The sequence below is a fragment of the Hyaena hyaena genome, unplaced genomic scaffold (assembly GCF_003009895.1).
Source record: "Hyaena hyaena isolate Hyena2069 unplaced genomic scaffold, ASM300989v1 scaffold_910, whole genome shotgun sequence".
NCBI lineage: Eukaryota > Metazoa > Chordata > Mammalia > Carnivora > Hyaenidae > Hyaena > Hyaena hyaena.
The window spans coordinates 492,893-512,828 of record NW_024081547.1 but is presented as its reverse complement, the minus strand read 5'-3'; the positions used below and the strand labels follow the sequence as shown (position 1 = coordinate 512,828).

At 38.8% G+C, this 19,936-nt stretch overlaps 1 protein-coding gene across 2 annotated transcripts in view; it reads left to right on the top strand.

Moving 5' to 3' along the window:
* The window catches only part of PIEZO2 (piezo type mechanosensitive ion channel component 2), a 449,780-nt gene that overhangs the window by 197,880 nt on the left and 231,964 nt on the right, over positions 1-19,936 (top strand). For both annotated transcript variants that reach the window (XM_039220835.1, XM_039220834.1), the window contains exon 4: positions 14,390-14,432. In XM_039220835.1, the coding sequence (XP_039076766.1) occupies positions 14,390-14,432 (43 nt within the window). The remainder of the gene's footprint in view (positions 1-14,389; positions 14,433-19,936) is intronic.

Below are 19,936 nucleotides of genomic sequence, written 5' to 3'. Positions count from 1 at the left end.
TATGTGAGCTGCCCTTATTTTTTCCATGTGAAGTCACATCTGAAAGGCTGCTTTAGGAACAGTGCCGCCATGTGAAGGTATGGTATTATTATTAAGGAACTGGATGCTTACGAAATTTTGAATCCTCCCTAGACTAAATACATTAATCCGTGTCTAAGTTCTTCGGGGTTTGGTCGCCTGCCCTCATCATAAACATTTTATTCCCCTCAAAATGCAGTTTTTATATCTCCAATTTGACCTAAAGCATAGAGAGTCAAATAAAATACAATAAAATAAGGGAAGCCTGCTATAGTTATCAGCCCCCAGAAAAGCTTACGTCTGCAAGTGTTAGTCTGGCTTGATTTGAGCTGGACTACTGGAAAACCACAGAGAGACAGGAAAATTCTGTAGTTTGTCCAAGAAAGCTTTGCCCTTCATTTTAGGTGTTACTAAATACTTCAAATTGGAGAAAATGATATCTATCTATCTGTCTATCTATACACATTTAAAATGTCTGATACTTACTGCAGTCTTTAAGTGTGCATTGATTGCTTTTCAGCTGGTTCAGATTTAAAACTCATGGATCCTGCTTTGTGCCAAGAAATTAGTCAGACATTCTTAAACGTGAATGCAGTGTTCACAGTATCAGTAAAAAGCACGATTCTGAAGGATAGGCTTGGCTATTCCAGAACTGTCTTACATCAGCCTCTCCCCATGGCCTCGAGGGGTGGGGGGTGGAGGGTGGGGGGGCTGAGCCTGAGTTACCCTATCTGGGGCCTGGAAACTCCCCATGGAGCTCTTCATCTAACCAATTTCAAGTTTCTGTGTGGAAGACAGAGCACCCCCACAGATATTTTTTTGAGCCAAGAACTCAAGCTTCAAAAGGGGTCTCATCAGAAAAAAAAAAAAAAAAAGAAAAAATCGTGACGTCTGAGAGAGTCAGATAACAATACTTGGAAAAGTGGCTCCCGATCTCTGGAGAGAACAGAGGATGCACAGGAAGGACATTCAGGAAGTTTGTAGCTTGCCTCCTTCTCCTGTGTGTGACCCAGATGACAAGCATATGCCTGCCCCTCCTTCCTGGTGGCTACTAAGTGAAAAATCGCCATGAGGAAAACACTCATTGTTTCACAGAAGCGGAATAGAGGAGTGCTGTGTGGAGTGGCCTGTGTGCCTTTAGCTGTCAAACTACATAGTTACCTAGTTGTTACCTATTGACCTCAGGAAAAATAATAAAGACTAGTTGCATAGTGTCCAGTTTGTGTTTTCTAGTCAGCTAATAGTTAGCCTTATAGATTCCTGCTGTTGCAGATCTTCCCATGAGACCCTTGTCTTCCTGCTCCAGCAAGAACATCTCAAGTCGTGATGGCTGTTAACCTATGCAAGCTGGTCCTGGAGAGAGGATGGGGGTATCTGCTGAAGGTGCAAAAAATAGCCCGGACTCAATTCTTTTCATTAAATCTGACTTCCGGTTTGGTTCAGTTATTTCTTTTTTCTTAAAAGCAGAGTATCAGAGGGGAAAATGCACAAGTTAGCATCAACTGGAAGTTGGGATTATTGAGGTTTCTACCTAGTTGGGCTCATTGTAACCTGCCTTCCTCTCTAGTTGATTTATTGGCCTCAGATTTTCAAAGCCCCCTCTTTTAACGTGTTCCATCTGCCTGATTGAACTGAGATTTTCCAGGTGCTAAGACGGCCACCAGAAATATGTCCCATCTAGTGGTGCACCGGGAGATTTGACATTCAACCAGATACTCAAGGAAAACCACCTGCTTTGGCGTATTCTCTGATTTCCATGGCGTAAATACCCTGGCCATGGACTCCAGGCTGTGAACATGATGCTACTGACTGGGGAGTTTAGGAAGAGACCCTGAGCAGATGTCTGTTACTTCCAGCTCACCCCTGCTCCCCAGGCTGTGGTCAGCCAAAAAAATTGTGTCTAAGGGTCAGACCGTGACCTTGTGCATCCTCACTCAAGCTGACATTGGAAGACACTTGTTCTCTGTACCTTTCCCATTACAGGTCTCTACCCTCGAATGCAAACAATCAGAGAGGGGATCCTGAGAACATAGTTCCTAATATCTGAAATGAAAAAAATTGATATCAGTGTTTCTTTAAGTAAAACTAGCAGCCAGTTGAAGAGGATGTGGCTCACTTCCAATGAAGGAAGGGCACCACAGAGCCAAACTTTAGTTCACAATTCATCACCCACCTTGAATGTGGCTCAAAAAAATGTACAAACCTCTAAGTTTCACTTCATAATTAATAAATCCTTCATATATATACTTAGCACGTTTATCCTTAAGTCCTTTTAAGGATTTATCCTTTTAAATCTGTAGCACTTTTATTTCCTTAACCCTATTCTCTTCTTTATTTTCTCCATAGTATGCATGCATGTATATGTATGTATATGTATACGGCCTGATGATATTTATTATTTCTCCCCCAGTAAATGTAAGGCTCATGTTTACTGCTCTGTTACCACTGCTTAGCATGAAATATGGCTTCATAAAGCCTATTGAATAAATTGAATGAATACCTTACTTTTACTTGTTTTCATAGGTATTATTAAATAATGAGTGCTTTCTATACCACGATATTAACCCAAAGAAATTATCAGGTATTTAACAGCAAAGATAACTAAAATAATTACACAATGAATCATTTATAAATATACATTGTTCTCAGGAATAAGGTAATCTTGAAATAAAATTTTTAAATGTATGACAGACGAGAGGAGATTTTTGTACATTAAACATTTTATGACATGATAAAATTTATAGCAACTGTAATGAAAATGAGGAACTACAAGCTACCCAGCTCTCCATATAATAAATAGGTATTATGATCTTTTGTCTGCACTTTATATTTGACCCATGCTCAGAGGAAACGAACTCAATTGCTCAGAGGAAACGAACTCAATTGCTGCTATTGCAATTTTAAGCTACATATGCTTCATAAGTCTTTTTCATAAAATTTCCAGCTATCAAAATGTCTGCCAGTGTTTATTTAATTTTTACAAGTGAACATCAGTCTTTGGCATACACTTCTGGCAATCAGGAGTTTGTAGTTAGCTTAAAGAAAGCCACAAACCATACAAAGGAACTGTAATGTTATAAAAGACACCCAAAGGAACATAAAAGTGAAAATCCTCATCCTACGAAACTAAGCATCCTCCATTGAGATGCTTGCCAGTGTTCTATAAATACTGGCAAATCAGAAACCTGAAATAACTGTTTTCTTCTTCCTCCTCTCAGAGGAATATTATAAGTGCACTTTTAGTGGAGAAAATACAGTTGTGTTTAAAAAGACCTCGTGGGTCAACTTTGCATTTCATTATTCCACCGCCTATTTTGTGCGTGTGGCATACCCCAGGGACCAGTAGCATAGGAAATGACAAGACCCCTCACACACGATTCACGTCCTCATGTGTATCTTTAAGGGACAGCCTCATAAACACCAACCTGAATACTTTAACACGCTTGGTAAGCTCTTTCTGAAGTGCTTAAGTTTAAACGAATAAAAGTATTTATGGGTTTAACCTAACTACACATTCTGTGCCTTTCCCCTAAGATAATTTTAGGAGAGTTTTGGCAAACAGGCACTAAAAGGAAAAGCACGTACAACATGGTACCATGAAACCAACCACAAAACACAGTGATGCACCAAATTAAAAAGAGAAATGATGAAGCTTACTGGTACATTTTAGTGTGTGTGTGTGTGTGTGTGTGTGTGTGTGTGTGTGTGTGTAAGGAGAAATTGGGCTGTGGTTATTCTGTGCAGTCAAGGTTCTCAGGCTCCTGAGCACTGCCTGTGACATCATACATTGAAATGCTAGTCAAGAGCCTTATCTACCACTCAACCTTGTGGCAGACACTGTGCAGATGCTTTGAATACATGTGCTCATTGGATTTGTTCGAAGATGCTGCTAATCACATTGTAGAGTTGACTTGAGTAACCTGGAGACCCACCCACAGTGAGTGGGTATTGGAGATAGTATTGGAGAAGGGATTCAAGGCGAAGTTTATTTTGCTGCTGGAGCTGACGTACTGCTATCGGCCCTGCTGAAATTTCAGATACTTCATCTTTGGTTTTGAGGGGAAACTGACACCCAAAATGGAGAGAAATTAGCATCGTTGGTACTGTCTAGTCAAAATATATGAAATAGCAGGCTAGTTTAAGAAAGGAGAAAAGCTGTGTGTCATTGACTGTGAAATGTAAAATTTTATATTTGAGGCCTAGAAAATAAGGACACGTGATTTAAATATTAACTTAGGAAGATGTGGTGACATATAAGGACCAAGATTGCCAGGCTCCTGATGCCTTTTTTAAAGTGTCTCTAACTTGGTCTTCTGCCTCACTCAGCTCAGGCCATACCTCTAATGGGCTGCTCTTGAACAAAAGTTGTGACCCTCCCCATTCCCTAGAGCTGAACACCCTCAGGGGTGTATAGCAGATTAAAAATTTTAACAATTAGCACTTTCTAGTGATTTTCTACTCATTAGTTGATTCCCTATAGATCTTTATCTCATTAAAGGTTTATGTCAACCCATATCATGCAGTTCCTATAAGAATGAACAGGATGGAATTTTATACAAGCATCTAAGAGTTTCAGGTGAACTAGGGAATTGACACGTTATTTTATTTTTAAAATCAATTTCAGAGCATATTATGGGACCAATGCAGACATATCCCCTCATTCTAAGCTTTCCACAAGAAAGACTGTTCTTCATAATAAAGAACATGGCCAGATCCTTAAGTATCTTCTCATTTGTGGAAACCAGATGGCTTTATTTGAATAATTTCAGTATTCTACATAATACCACTCCCTGGAAAAAGTAACCTATATATGGATGTGTAGTGTCTGCAGTTCTCGAAGGAGGCAGTCAACCAGGATGCTCTTTTGTGCATCCATCGCTTACATTCCCTGCTCGCTTCCTTCTTTAAAGAGTGTTGTATGAACTGCCTCTACTGCAGACACAGTCTACAGATTCTTCCTCGTCTGTCTCCTATGACCTCACAGTCTTCTGCCTGCTCAGAGCCTTCTCTTCTGGCTACCAGGGAATCTGGCAGTGTCCTTCCTGCCTGTGTCTTCAACCTCTGCTCCCCAACCCCCCCCCCCCCGCTTCCCTCACTTTAGTTTATTAGGACCTCCATACAGCTTGACCTGAAGGAGCCACACTGTCCTTGCCTTGCCTCCTCCCACCCCCTTCTCATCCCTCCCCACCTCAAAAAGTCCTGGCTTTTAAAGAAGTCTGCCCTCACCACCTCCACTTCCTGACCATCCATCCATATAGTTCTCAGTCACTCCTCTTTCGCGCGATCGTTTGTGTAATTCTACTGAGACTTTTCTACACACTTTACCTGCCTTCTCCAACAGCTAAAATACGTGAATGCCCTCTTGTCAAAGTTGGTCCCTCTACTATATTTGATTCCCTTTTTTCTCTCTTTTCACATTCATTTACCTTCTTTATTTCTTAACTTGGTCATCTCTCTGAAATTGCTCTTTAAAAGTTATTAATTTCTCCCCGTCTCCATCCCTGATGATCTGTCTTATGTCTCTAAATACTCTTGCTGAAGAAGCGGCAAAAATAATTTGGCCTCGTGGAAACCTGGATTTGGATGAGTGGGTCACATCAACTACAATTTCAGTTAAGTTATATAAAGGTTCTGAGTCTCATTATCTCCTCAGTCTCTATTAAAATTTAAAATTTAAAGTCATAGTATTCTACTGCCTTTAATAATGCATATAAACATTTAATAATCATTGCATGTTTAGGCTATTTCTAGTTATCAAGATGGGTAATTGCCAGGTATTTTCAGATCCTAAGTATTCCTAGAACTTTTCTGCGATGAGGACCGTGTGCCCCAAAAGACACTGAGCCACGGGGAGTTGGGTCCCTTCCCTCCCTGTCAGTCACTTTCCACACATGTGCACGTGCACACACATACACACACACTCACACTCCTGTTGTCAATTGTTTCTGAGGATTGGAGTGGATGTGGAAAGATCTGGAAGGCGGGAAGGGCAGGGGAGGGCAGGGTGATGGTGACAATGACAGGGCCAGCAATCTGGCCTCCTCAGAGGCATTCTGTGCAGGAAAGTGTTACTACCACTTCCTGTTCTATATGGATCTGTGTTTCTGGACCAGGGCGAGTATGGTGGGAAGAGAATGGAACATGCTTTTACCTTCTGAAGGGCTGACTGGTTTGTTTGGTTTCCATGGGAAACAGATGCACAGAACACTACATGCTGTTTCACAATTCGTGTCAGTTGACCTACTTGTGAAAGTTTCTCTTAGATCCTTGAAAATAGATTTACCCTGTGTGTGTGTTTGTGTGTGCATGTGGGTGCGTGCGTACACACATGCATTTGTGGTCCCTGGAATTTGGTAGACGAGACATCACAGACTGCCAAGTAGATCCTATCTTTTTTTAAAAAGGATTTTATTTTTTCAAGTAATCTCTACACCCAGTGTGGGGCTTAAACTCACAGCCCTGAGATCAAAAATCACACGCTCCCCTGTCTGAGTCAACCAGGTACCCTGGATCCAATCTTAAACCAGAAATTTTGTGCTTAACAATTAATTTTAAAAATCCATTATTTGATGAGGGGATTAATTATTTAGGAGCTACATTTCATTTTAAGAGTATTTGAAGATAATATCTCAAAAGGAAATCTTTCACAGTGATATAACACCCTCCATTCATAGAGAGAGTGGCATACTTGTTGAATAGACTTGTTGAATATGTCTGAATAGGCTAGTTTTAGTCTCCACAAAGAATGAGTACTGGTAATGGATTTTGTTGCATACTGAGCAGTCAGCTCAGATGACAGCATGAAACATGTGTTATGCTAATTCACAATCTCCTGGATATGAGATATTTGGATACAAAGAAACAAATGTAATATTTGTTCCCCCCTACTGGGACAACAAACTTGTAAACTGAAAAACTGAAGGAGCTAATATGCTAGAAATTAGTTAATAATGCAGACATTCATCAGTTCTGTTCAAGAAAATAAAGCAATTAGGTATTCAAATTTTTAACCTAAAAAGCAAATTTATTTCCTGCAGGCATACCATATTTGGGATTATGAACCCTCATATATAAAGTATTGTTGGGGCGCCTGGGTGGCTTAGTCGGTTAAGCGTCCGACTTTCGCTTAGGTCATGATCTCGCGGTTCGTGGGTTCAAGCCCCGTGTCGGGCTCTGTGCTGACTGCCAGCTCAGAGCCTGGAGCCTGTTTCAGTCTGTGACTCCCTCTCTCCCTGACCCTCCCCTGCTCACGCTGTCTCTCTCTCTCTCTCTCTCTTTTTTATAAATAAATTATTTATTTAAATAAATAAATAAAGTATTGTTATAAATCAATAAGATAAAAGACAAACATCTAATAGGCAAGTGGGCAATGAGCGTGAACAAGCAATTCATAATAGAAAATATTAAAATCTCAAAAACCTAGGAAATTTTATTTAATTTCATTACTAATTAGGAAAATGTAAGTTAAAATAAAATGTTTTATAGAAGGTAAAAGGAATTCAATCAATTACAAGTATCTGAATAAAATTTGGGGGTAACATTTTTATTAATATTATCGAACATTATGCATATGTATACATAATATATGCATATACTTTAATATGCAGTATAGATATACAGTGTATATTAATACATATTAATGTATATGCATAGATCATGACACTATAACTCTGCTTCTAAGAATTTGTCTTAATTGAACAAATTTTCAAAGACACATCAAAAGGTATTCAACACATGCTTATGGTTATTAGCAAAAATATAGATATAGCATATATTAATAATGACTTACATTTTTTGAAAAATTATGGAATACTATATGGACAATAAAATGGTTACATGCCTATATTTATTGACATGGAAAGAGTTATATATTACTAAGTGATTAAAGGAGGTTTCAACATAGGATGACCCTATTTTATATGTACAAGTATGAATGTGAGAGTCTTACAGTGTTGTGGGGGGAGTGTTTTTGTAAAAATAAAAGATTATAAGTATTTTCATGTTTTGTGATGATCTATGGTTGACCCTTAAACAACAACACAGGTTTGAACTATAGCGTTCACTTATACATGGATGTTTTTTGGTACAGTACAGTACTGTAAAAGTATTTTCTCTTCTTTATAATTTTCTTAATAACATTTTATTTTCTCTTGCTTACCTTATTGTAAGAACACATCATAGAATACAGGCAACATACAAAATAGGTGTTAATGTCATCGGTAAGGCTTCTGTTCAGTAATAAGTTATTAGTAGCTAGGTTACTGGGGAGTGAAAAGTTATATATGGATTTTCAAATGCATGTGAATCAGTGCCCCTAACCCCCACATTGTTCAAGGGTCAACTGTATGTTATTTTACAAATAAGGGGAAAAAATAAAGTTGTTTATTTTGAAAAGCATACTGTTGATCGTGTGTTCTATATATGCCACCATATTGTTCATGAGAATGATAAATTCCGGCCCTTAGCATTCATGAATGATCATCTCTAGATAGTGGAAAATTAAGACCTATTATGAAAAGAACTGACAAAGAGTAAGTGTAATGAAAACCAAAGTATGCAACTGAATGACATTTATTGTGTACATAAAGGAGGGTGTCCTCTATTTACGACAGATCAAAAGATGATGGGCATTACAAGAATATTAGGTAGAAGGGAAAATTATGTTTTAGAAAATATATGTAATTTAATATGAAAATTATTAAATAAGGGATGGTGAAGAATTTTTTCCTTATCTTTATCTTTTACAATGACTTTTAATCAATTAATAACAAATCTCATCTGGGAATTAGGATGCCAAAAATTTTACAGATCTTTCCATTTAACCCAAAGTGCTACAGGTGTGCTCAGTGGCTGGAAAACTGCATTACTTGGGTTCATGTCATTCATTAGAACAGCCATTTCTTTGGTTTAATAGATTTTAGCTACAATTCAACACAAGAGCATCTTCATATTTGCAGTGAAATGTTACTGCTGGCCACTTGAGAAGGATCTATTTTTCTCCTAGAATTTCAGATTATGTTCAACATTAGATGCATGGTAAAATTTGGACTTGTAGCATCGATGTGAACATCTCTCAAGAGTTAAAAATAACGTAAATGAAGCTTCCATCAGAAAATTTATAAGGGATATAATTTCTTGGTATTTGTGTTTGATCGCCGAGTTCTGTGCCAGGTCACACATTCAGCTGCCTGGCAGCCCCTGCAATATATAAAAAGTACTTCCATTTTTATAGGAATGTGCTGGCAAAAATCTACCACTTCTATGAATTATTAGTCCTTTTCTGCTAATTATTTTGAAAAAAAAAGCAGAGGTGTAGGTCCAAGTTCAAGTGGCTCTTAACATCTGAGACATACTTGGTCTAAAACTGTTCAATTAGAAGAAAATCTCTGCCTCATATGGCCACCAGGCCTACCACTACATTATGAAGCCTCTGGGAAAAACCATGTTCCTTTCTTTTTGTATTAGAAATTGAGCAACCGATTGAAGGAATGATTGGTAAAAGTAATGGCTGAGGAAACATGATAATAAAATGAGTAACCAATTTACGACAGAAAGGTAGAGATTTTTGCATATTCCATGACATCTATGAAAAACAGAAAATTACAAACTGAAAGGGACCTGTTGGAAACCCTGGAACTCAGATTTTCAACCAACAGGCATAGTTCTGTGATTTTAAGCTGCTACTAATAAACAAATTCGAAGAAGTAAAAATTAATCAGCCCTGTCCCATCATCTTCAGGCTACATATCGGCGTGTGGCCTTCTGTCTATGTTCATTTGCATAAATTGAACTCCTGCAGGTCACGCTGAGTGCTAAACAGAATTAACACAGTTTTGGAAACTCAAGGTCTTAGATGAAAGGTCATATGGGAAGGTGTTTGATGACATATATTCTACTGGAGTCTCTCCTGTGCTTCTAAAATTAATAATCAGACACACAGAACTTTGTGGAATTAAAAACTTGGTTTGAATTCCATACTGTAGTCAGACGAGGGTGAGAGACAAATGATAACAAGCAGAGTAAGGAAAGGAAAATGAAGACGGAAGGAAAGGCAAGAAGACCGCCCCCAAAGGATGACAAAGCAGTGAGTAAAGAAGTTCAGAACTTTGACTCTGGGCCCTAAATCTAGATTTCCCTGTCTCCTGGGCCAGGGAGCCCCAGCAGAATCCACCCATTGGCTTGGGGAAGATCGTTCCCAAGAAAAGAGGTTTCCGTAACTTCTCTCTCCTTTGGAAAAGAACAGGAGCTTGGATCATCAGAGGCCAATAGGAGAATGGGGTTAGGTGGTGTCTTGTTTGTTCTGTAAATGAGCGATTGCTGATTGATTTATTTGAGAACTTCTCTGCCTGGTGGTGCCCCCCTGGACAGTCTGTGCTTCAGGATGCTGTAGGGCATTTTGTTAACCTTGGGCACAGAGAGCATAGATACAGGAACTTGCTGTACAGACTGAATGGCCTTGACTTTTGGTTTGTTCGCAGCTTCCGGATGCTGTCATACCCCGTTCCAGATTTCAGTTCTGTTGCTGGATGTTGGTACTATCAGGGGCAATTTTTAGAAGTGAAGAATCATAACTCGTTATTTCTGACTTCATCTACAATCTGAAGGGAAAAATCCCTCTAGGCCTTGTATCTGATCTTCTATGCTATATGTTGTTCTTTTTGTTGGTGCTCTCCTTTGCTTTCCCCTGAAGAATGGAACATGGTTTAGACTTCTCCACATTATAAATCTCATTTGAAAAGTGTTGAATCAAGGAAGTCTGCCAGTCACTTTTGTTTTCCCTACTTTTCTCTCTCCCTGTTGGACTGCTCCGGCAAAGGAGAATAATATTACCTTACCATGTAAAACATGGTTAATGACTTTAAAAGAATTCCCCAACAACTGAATAATGAGCTGCCAAAAATATTCTTGGTGCCAGAGGGATCTGGATATGTCTGTTTCATTTATTGTGTGTTTCTCATTTCATCATGACTAAGTGCTCACAAAAGACATAAAAACCCAAACCTCTAGGGTACGTAGTGCTGGAGGGCAGAACCCATATTTTAATACATTCAGTCCTATACCTAACACAGTAAGTATCCACAACAAATGATGATGAATGCCAGTTGTATGTAAGATGCTCAGAGTATCAGTTAAGTTACTGTCTAGCCACTAGAAGGAAGTCATTCTTCTATCATCTCTATTGTGCTTGGTTGAGTAGCTGAAGAAAATTCATTCCAAGGAGCACTGGGAGTCTTGCAGCAAAAACTTTTCTCTTGTTCTGCTCATTTGAGTGAGTTTACTTCACTAAGAAATGTGAAGATGGAACCTATTTCTTCTTTTAAAATTTGTAAATGTTTCTTTTTGAGAGAGAGAGAGCAGGGGAGGGGCAGAGAAAGAAGGAGACACAGAATCCAAAGCAAGCTCCAGGCTCTGAGCTGTCAGCACAGAGCCCGATGCTGGCCTCAAACTCATGAACTGCAAGATCGTGACCTGAGCTGAAGTCAGATGCTTAACTGACTGAGCTGCCCAGGTGCCCCTGGAACCTGTTTCTTAACTAAAGATTCATGTTTTAAGAGCCCAATAGTACAGTATCGCAAAGTCATTTGTTTTTATTTTTCCTTGATAATAGATTGCATCTATTTTCTTAAAAACTTATTTAAAAAATGAAATTAGGGATGCATTCAGCAGATCTGGGAAAAAATGAAACTGTAGAAAAAAATGTAAAGGTGCTTTCTCACTGGAAGCAAGTGAAGGAGAATAGCTTCTGGACCCCCTTAGAAACCCCTCTAGCCTCCCCTAGACCCTTCCCACTTGGTCTGAGCTCAGACTGTCTGGTTCTTACTTGGCAGGAGACTCAATCTCTCCCACTTCTCTGTTTGGGCCAGGCCGTTGCCAGCTGTCTTTGAATACAATGTGGTTTCTGACTCAGGTTCTGTTATGTTTTGCCAGGGTCTTAATTGCTAGTATCTCAGGGGCAGGATAATTGTCTTCCAATTCCTGAGATAGGGATTTTGAATTGTCTTGCCTGTGACTCACAGGACAGATGACATTCATATGGGCCCACTCCCCTGGACCAGGAGCCATGGACATTCCTGGACTGGTTAACTAAAATTCCGTGACTCCTACTTCTGCTCAGCAAAGCATACTGGAATTCAATTGGATAAGAGTGACTACATCCAAGGAGATAAGCCTGAATCTGCTTTAAATCTGTGTGTGTGCATGTGTGTTTGTGATTCATAACAAAAATGTAGTCCTTTATTATGTATAATACTTGCTTAAAATGCTTCCTCATAACCAAGTGGATGAGCCCAAGGCAAACATCATGTTCATGCTCCCTTGGGACTCAGTCCCCAGAGAGGGCCCAGGGAGACCACTGTTTAATCCCCTGCCTTTCCAGAAAGCCTAAGGCCTCTCTAGGAGACACTGAGTTGCCACTGGACATTAAAGCATCTGAGGCAGAATTCTCAAGAAAGACACAGCACCATCTTAGTTAACTGTGACTTGGGGGAAAACAAACAGGGTGGATAGACTTTATCTGCCTCTGGAGACCCAGTGTTGAATCTCCCATTTGCAGAAATCAATTGTACAGAAAGGCAGCGATTATCTGCTGCAATTAACAAGCAGTTGGGGTGCCTGGGTGGCTCAGTCTGTTAAGTGTCTGACTTTGGCTCAGGTCACGATATCACAGTTCATGAGTTTGAGCCCCATATCGGGCTCTGTGCTGACAGCTGAGCCTGGAGCCTGCCTTGGATTCTGTGTCTCCCTCTGCTCCTTCCCTGCTCACACTCTGTTTCTCTCTTTCTCAAAAATAAATAAACATTAAAAAAAAAGCAACAAGCAGCTAATGCAAGGCATAACTCTTGAATTTAGGGCTAGGTGGGTGTTTACTGAACTGAAAATGTATTTGCCACTGACTCATGTAAAATGTCAAACCATGGATTAGTATGGACCCTTAACTTCTATTAATGCAGTTTTTGTTAAAGTGGTTTTTGATGAAAATTACCATTCTTCTGTCTATCAAGTACCTATAAGGTAGAGAAGAATTATTACATGAAAAAAATTATAGAAAATCATTGTTTAAACCCAGATGTTCTTTTATGGATTTAGATATACCACTCTTTAAATCACGTCACTGAAAACAGTATTTTTTGCATTCAAGAGACTGTTGATTTAAATGTTTGTCTTTAAAAAGGAAGAACTGGCTAAAATGAGCAAATCAGAGAACTCTAGATGCTGGCGAGGATGTGGAGAAACGGGCACCCTCCTGCACTGTTGGTGGGAATGTAAACTGGTGCAGCCCCTCTGGAAAACAGTGTGGAGGTTCCTCAGGAAACTAACAAGAGAACTCCCCTAGGACCTAGCAATAGCATTGCTAGGAATTTACCCAAGGGACACAGGAGTGCTGATGCATAGGAGCACATGTACCCCAATGTTCATAGCAGCATTCTCTACAATAGCTAAAACATGGAAAGAGCCTAAGTGTCCATCAACAGATGAATGGATCAAGAAGATGTGGTTTATCTATGCCATGGAATACTACATGGCAATGAGAAACAATGAAATCTGGCCATGTGTAGCAACATGGATGGACCTTGAGGGTGTTATGCTGAGTGAAATAAGTCAGGCAGAGAAGGACAAATATCATATGTTTGCACGTATAGGAGGATTAGGAGGAACTTAACTGAGGACCATGGGGGAGAAGAAGAGAGGAAATGGTAGGGGAGAGGGAGAGAGGCAAACCATGAGAGACTCTTGAATGCTGAGAAACAAACTGAGGACTGATGGATGTGGGGAGGAGGGGGGATGGGCATGGAGGAGGGCACTTGTGGGGATGAGCACTGGGTGTTATATGAAAACTATATAATATAGTTTTGACAATAAACTATTTGTAAGAAAAAAAATAAATAAAACTATTTCTCCAAAAAAATAAAAATAAAAAGGAAGAACTGTTATCTTTGTGTTTCAACACAGGTGAAATAAAGGCCTGTTGTTTAATGAGTTGGACCTTGAGAGCACCATCTTGCTTTCCATATGCCACATGAAATTAAAAGTTGCATTTTAGAGAGTACAACTTACAAGATGCTGTTGGATTAATTTAGACAGGAGAGTTTTACTCCTGTTATTCTGATACATACAGATGTTTAGAGAATGATTATGTGGCCTGCTGCATAACCAGAGGGAAGTGAGGTAGAGCTCTGTCCCATTGCTCGTTATGTTGAATGTTCTCTAAAAGGCCATTTGGGGACTGGAGGTGGAAAACAATGTGTTTGAGGGAAAACTCATCCCATTTAGCTGTAAAACCAAATATCTACCAGAGTGTACAAAAACAGGACAAACCTAACTGCATGCTTGAGGTACATCAATTAATTCTGTTCTTTCATCTCGTTTATAGGCTCAACATGGGAAAAGACATTTCGGCAGATTGGCTTTGAAAGGTAAGCAGCATTTAGCATGGCTTTACTTTTTCTGTTCGCCTGTCCTGTTTCGTTATAAGTAATTTACTAATGATAAATCAGTGGTCTCGCCACCGCTGCTATAGGGACTCTGTGCCCATGAGGAAGTCATCATTTTGCCCCCAGAGCCTCTGTTTCCTATAATTCACAGTAACCCTTTGAATTATAAAATCCCTGCCAGCGTATAGGGCGAACATGGAGATCAGATGGAGGAATTTATATGAAAATGTCTTTTAAATCAGGAAACGGCATCAAAGGTGAGTTGTCTAATTAGAGAATTATGGGAAGTCGTTTGCTCCTTTCTGGCTTTAACACTACATGTGTCCTATTAGTTGTAAGGTTTTAGCACAAAGAAATGTATATTGATATTGACATCTTCCCAATCATCAAAATTGTTAGATCTTAGTCACTGCAAGTTAGTAGGTGAGATCATGTCACTCCTAGCTAAAAGCAGCTCTACACCAGCATCTCCCCAAAAGAAAACAAAATGGAGTTATTATAACATCAAAGTAGAGGTAGTGTTAATAAGGTCACTCACCGACCTGCCTTGGAACTGAGTGGCAGCCTGTGTGACAGATCTGTCCCATTTGGTGTCTTATATGGTGCTTGACAGGTCGGTACAACTATTGGAATAGAGGAAAGTGATTTTAGTTTATTTTTTACTCTAAAAGAAGATTTTGACTAGTTCTTTTTATCATATTGGAAATGTGTTTTTATCTATCTTAATCAGGCTGACAGAGTGCTTAGAGAAATAATAAAATACTTTAAAATGCATTTCTCCATGAGCAAGAGAGAATAGCTAGCTCATCACCAGGCTCACTGTGGTGGCATTTCCTATACCATTTTTTATTTGATTCAAGGATTTATTTCTCTCTCCACTTAAACTTCCATCGAAAATGAGCACCATTGCTGTTAATCCCAGTAAATCCTTGTAGTTTATTCTGAAGGTTATTGCATGAGGTTGGCTTGAGATAGGTGGATCTCACGGGCCAACTTAAAACAGAGAGTGGAAAATCATGTCATTCCTCCATTTTGTGTGAAGTCTTTTCCCGAAGTATTTTTCTTGATCTTTCGTGTTATGACAAACACCAATTATAAGCAAAGGGGTGAAAATAACAAATTGAAAGTCATTATCCAGCTTCAGTTGGATTTTATCATACTTCTTTTGTCTGTGTTTTTTTTTTGTCTATTTAAAAAAAAAAACCCTTAGACACCATGTCATTTTGCCCCTACATAAGTTGAGGATACATCTCTGGGGGAAAAAATGGGTGTTTTCTTCCAGAATCATAATGCCATCATACCAAATGCAAATAACAATAAGTTCATAGCAGGAGGCCTGGGTGACTCTGTTGGTTAAGCATTGGACTCTTGACTTCTGGTTCAGGTCATGATTTTGGGGTTCATGAGTTGTAGCCCCAAATCGGGCTCTAGACTGACAGCACAGGGACTGCTTAGGATTCTCTGTCTCCTCTCTTTCTCTGCTTCTCCCCGGCTTGTTCTCTCTCTCTCTCTCTTCCAAAAATAAATAAACTTTAAAAAACAAAACAAAACAATAAGCCCTTGGCATCAATGCTTTCATTTCCTGACCATCTCAAAAATGCTATCTTAAAGATACTGGTTTGAGTCAGTGTGCTATTGAAGCCCACACATTCCCGTTTGTTGTTACATCGCAGATAACAATCCTCTCCCAATTTCATTTTGTTTTTCTTCATGATATTGACTTATCAAGAAACCAGGTCATCTGTATGGGAGAATGTCTCACATTCTGGATTTATCTGTTTGTGGGATTGTCTTTCTATTCATTCCCCCTATTTCATGTAAATTCAGTATATTCCCTTTCACTCACTGGGAACAACTTCACATTGGCTTTCTGTCCTTTTGACACAGGACCACTGGTCTATTATAGTTTCTGTGTTTCTAGTACAGTTATATGTACAAGCCCATCCAGTATTCTGGACTCAGAGTCAGCCATACCTCCAAGGAGCCCTACTCTTTTTGTGGAGAGTGGTAATTTGAAATCACAGTCTAAATAGTTGGGATGCCCATCATTTCTGGACCATCATTGTTTCCGGGCTGTTTCTTCAATACATGTTAGAGCTAGAAATACATTTTTTAATTTAAAAAAATATCCTAAATTTATACATTTTTTCCAAATCAAATGTAGCCTTACAGAACTTTTAACTTCTCTGGTACTATATCTGTATTTATTTTATTTTTCACTGAACATCTTGGTTCTTAACAAAATTTATTTCATTTTAATGTGCATATATATAATATATAAAAATATAAAATATTACATATAATATGTTTAAATAGTACACTGATATTACCATTCATAATAAGAATATTAAATGAAGCCTTTAAAATTTGCATCACCTTGGGGTGCCTGGGTAGTTTAGTCAGTTAGGTGTCTGACTCTTGATTTTGGCTTGGGTCATGATCTGAGAGTCATGAGATCGAACTCTGCCTCAGGCTCCGTGTTGGGCATGGAGTCTGCTTAAGATTCTCTCTCTCTCCTCTCCCTCTGCGTCTTCCCACACCCTGTTCACGCTCATGCTCTCTCTCTCCCTCTCTCAAAAAACAAAAATATAAAATAAATAAATAAATAAAATAAAGTTTTCATTGGCTTAATTCTATATTACATGAGGGATGTACAATTAAACAATGAAAAGTAAAGTTGCATAAGGTTTTTTTTTCCTATGTGATTATATTCTAATTTTTATATGTAACTTGGCTCATTTGTTTCAGAACCTTTTTAATTTGAATGGATTTTTAAAATTTCATTTTTTGAATACATAGCATTTATATAACTCCAAGTACCAATTATATGTTTTTATACGTATAAAGTGTTTTCAGAGAAATGTCACATGCATCCCCTTCCCCTGTGCCCCACACCTTCCTCTTACAATTACCGTGTTTATTAGCTTTTGGTTAAATGCTTTGGTGTTTATTTTCACATGTGCGAGCCAGTACTCGTGTATCTCTGCATTCTTACCCTATTCTTGCATGAAGAGTGGCATATTATATACATTATTCTACACTTTGAGAGTATATTGTGGAGATCGTTCCCCATCAGTGTCTATAGGTATTCTTTACTCCATTAACCTGCACTCCTTTGTGTGGGTAAGCCAACACAAGGGATGAGATTGGTCACATTAGGGATCTTATCCAGTATCAAGCTTTACTAATAATTTTAGGGATTCAAATGACCAAGGGACACTGGTAATGTAAGGAGAAGTCTAGGATAGCCCATGTGGCTCCTCGGGTCCTTTGTCATACCAGATCTATCCTTTTTGGCCCAAAGTGATTGTTGAGGTTTCTAATGAAATGTGTAAGTCTCTCACATAGGAGGAAGCATTTGATTTTACAACATGTCTAGTTTTATGCATAAGAAATTTGAAGGGCTCATGTGACCATCTCCAGAGAGTCATAACTCATCAGTCTATGGATTGAAGATTTGTTTATTGTAACATCTTAAATCAGGGCTTTCCTGCTTGAAGCATTCCATTGGTGAGGACTCTCTTCCTAGCAGAAGAAAAAATAAATAAATAATTAACTAATTAATCTATTTGCCAGGAGCCTGAACCAGGTCACTTACCTTCTTCCCTCAACCTCAGTATCTCCTTGGCAGTCAGGGGAAAACAGATCACAAGTCACTTCTTTTCCAGTACCCTATGGGTGGACAATCAGGCCATTTCCAGTCTCTTGCTCTTCCAAAAGAACTCTGTAATGAATAACCCTGTGCACACTTATGCTTTTGCCAGATATCTTAGGGATTAGATTCCCAAGGACAATCAAAGAGTAAATTTATATGGAATTTTGCTAATTTTGCCAAGTTTCACTCTCTAGAGTTTTGACGGCTGCTCTCCCACTAGCAGTGCCTGAGAGTAATTATTTCCCCAGTGCCTCATCAACAGCATATACAGTCAGACTTGAGATTTTTGCCAGTCTGATAGGTGAAAAATGGTATCTCAGTGCCCATTTAATTTGCATTTATCCTGCGTCATTTTTCTGTTAAGTAAAGAACAGGTTAAGATCTTTGCTGTCAACTAAGTGAAGCACTTTGAGCAAGAGCTTCTTCTCAGATGGTTAAGGATTCATTGACCAAGGTTTCAATGAACAGGATTTGGCAGCTGAGGCATTTTCCGTGTGTTTCCGTCATACAAGTTTGTATGACTTTAACCTTTCCCCCTTACTTGAATAATGATCGAAGGAAACAGCTACCTGTACTCAGCACTATGTTAAACAATGTCTAGCCCATATGGCAACCTCACAGATGAGAGATTGGTAAATGGTTACTATAAAGGACACATAGTAAACATTTCAGATTTTACAGGCCATACAATTTCTGTTACAACTGCTCAATTTTTCCTTTATAGCAGAAAGCAGTCATAGACAATTAGTATGGCTATATTCCAATAATATTTGATTTACAAAAACAGGCAACTGGCCATTATTTATTGACACTACCCCCTCCCCCCACTATAGACTGTGGTTGCCATCTCACAGGTAAAGAAACTCAAAGAAATCAAGAATCTACCCATATACTCATGGCCATTGACTTGCATTAGTACTCACCTATATTCATTTCCAGGTTTGCCTGGTTCCCAAGATGAAGATTTTTATACCACAACACCCTAAATTCTTCATTATGGGTCTCTTTTGTTTAGTGTTGTTTTATTTTTCATGTCCCTAATAGCTCTCGGGATATAGTCTCCAGTCACAATCTTACTGGATCTTCTTATTTGAAAAAAGCTAGGCAGTATAAAGTCATTTTTCAATGCCTCCCTAAAATTGTTATACTTGCAAATATATGTACAAATAAAAACATTGTTAAGGAATATATCAAGTGCTATACTTTATTTTTTGACCCGTAATCTCAGCTGGGTGATCATCCTGATCCTTAGATGTTACTTTAAAATGCCATCTTGAAGGAGTGCCTGGGTGGCTCAGTCGGTTGAGCATCCGGCTTCAGTTCAGGTCATGATCTCATGGTTTGTGGGTTCAAGCCCCACTTTGGACTCTGTGCTGACAGCTCAGAGCCTGGAGCCTGTCTTCAGTATCTGGGTCTTCCTGTCTCTCTCTCTCAAAATAAATAAATGAATAAATAAGTAAATACATTAAAAATAAAAGTAAAATAAAATAAAATGCCATCTTGTGTTTTCCTATGTTATCCTATGTTTTCTCATTTATGCGCAGGGGATATTCTCTGCCTTGCATCAAGCATTTTAAAATATAGAACAAGTATTGATCTTTGGGGTTATTGTGCATTTACAGTTGCAGACTGTTGAGCAGTGCTATTAAATGTGGCTATGCTTTTTTCTTCTCGAGTTTAACCTCTTCTTTCTCTTAAAGGGAATTCCAATTATATCTTAAATGAAGCGATCTTGTTCTTTAGAGCAATTGTATAGAGATATTGATCCTTTTGTCGCCATGTCCTTTGAAGTTTGACAATCAATCTGTTTACTAGCAGATTATTTTAAAGT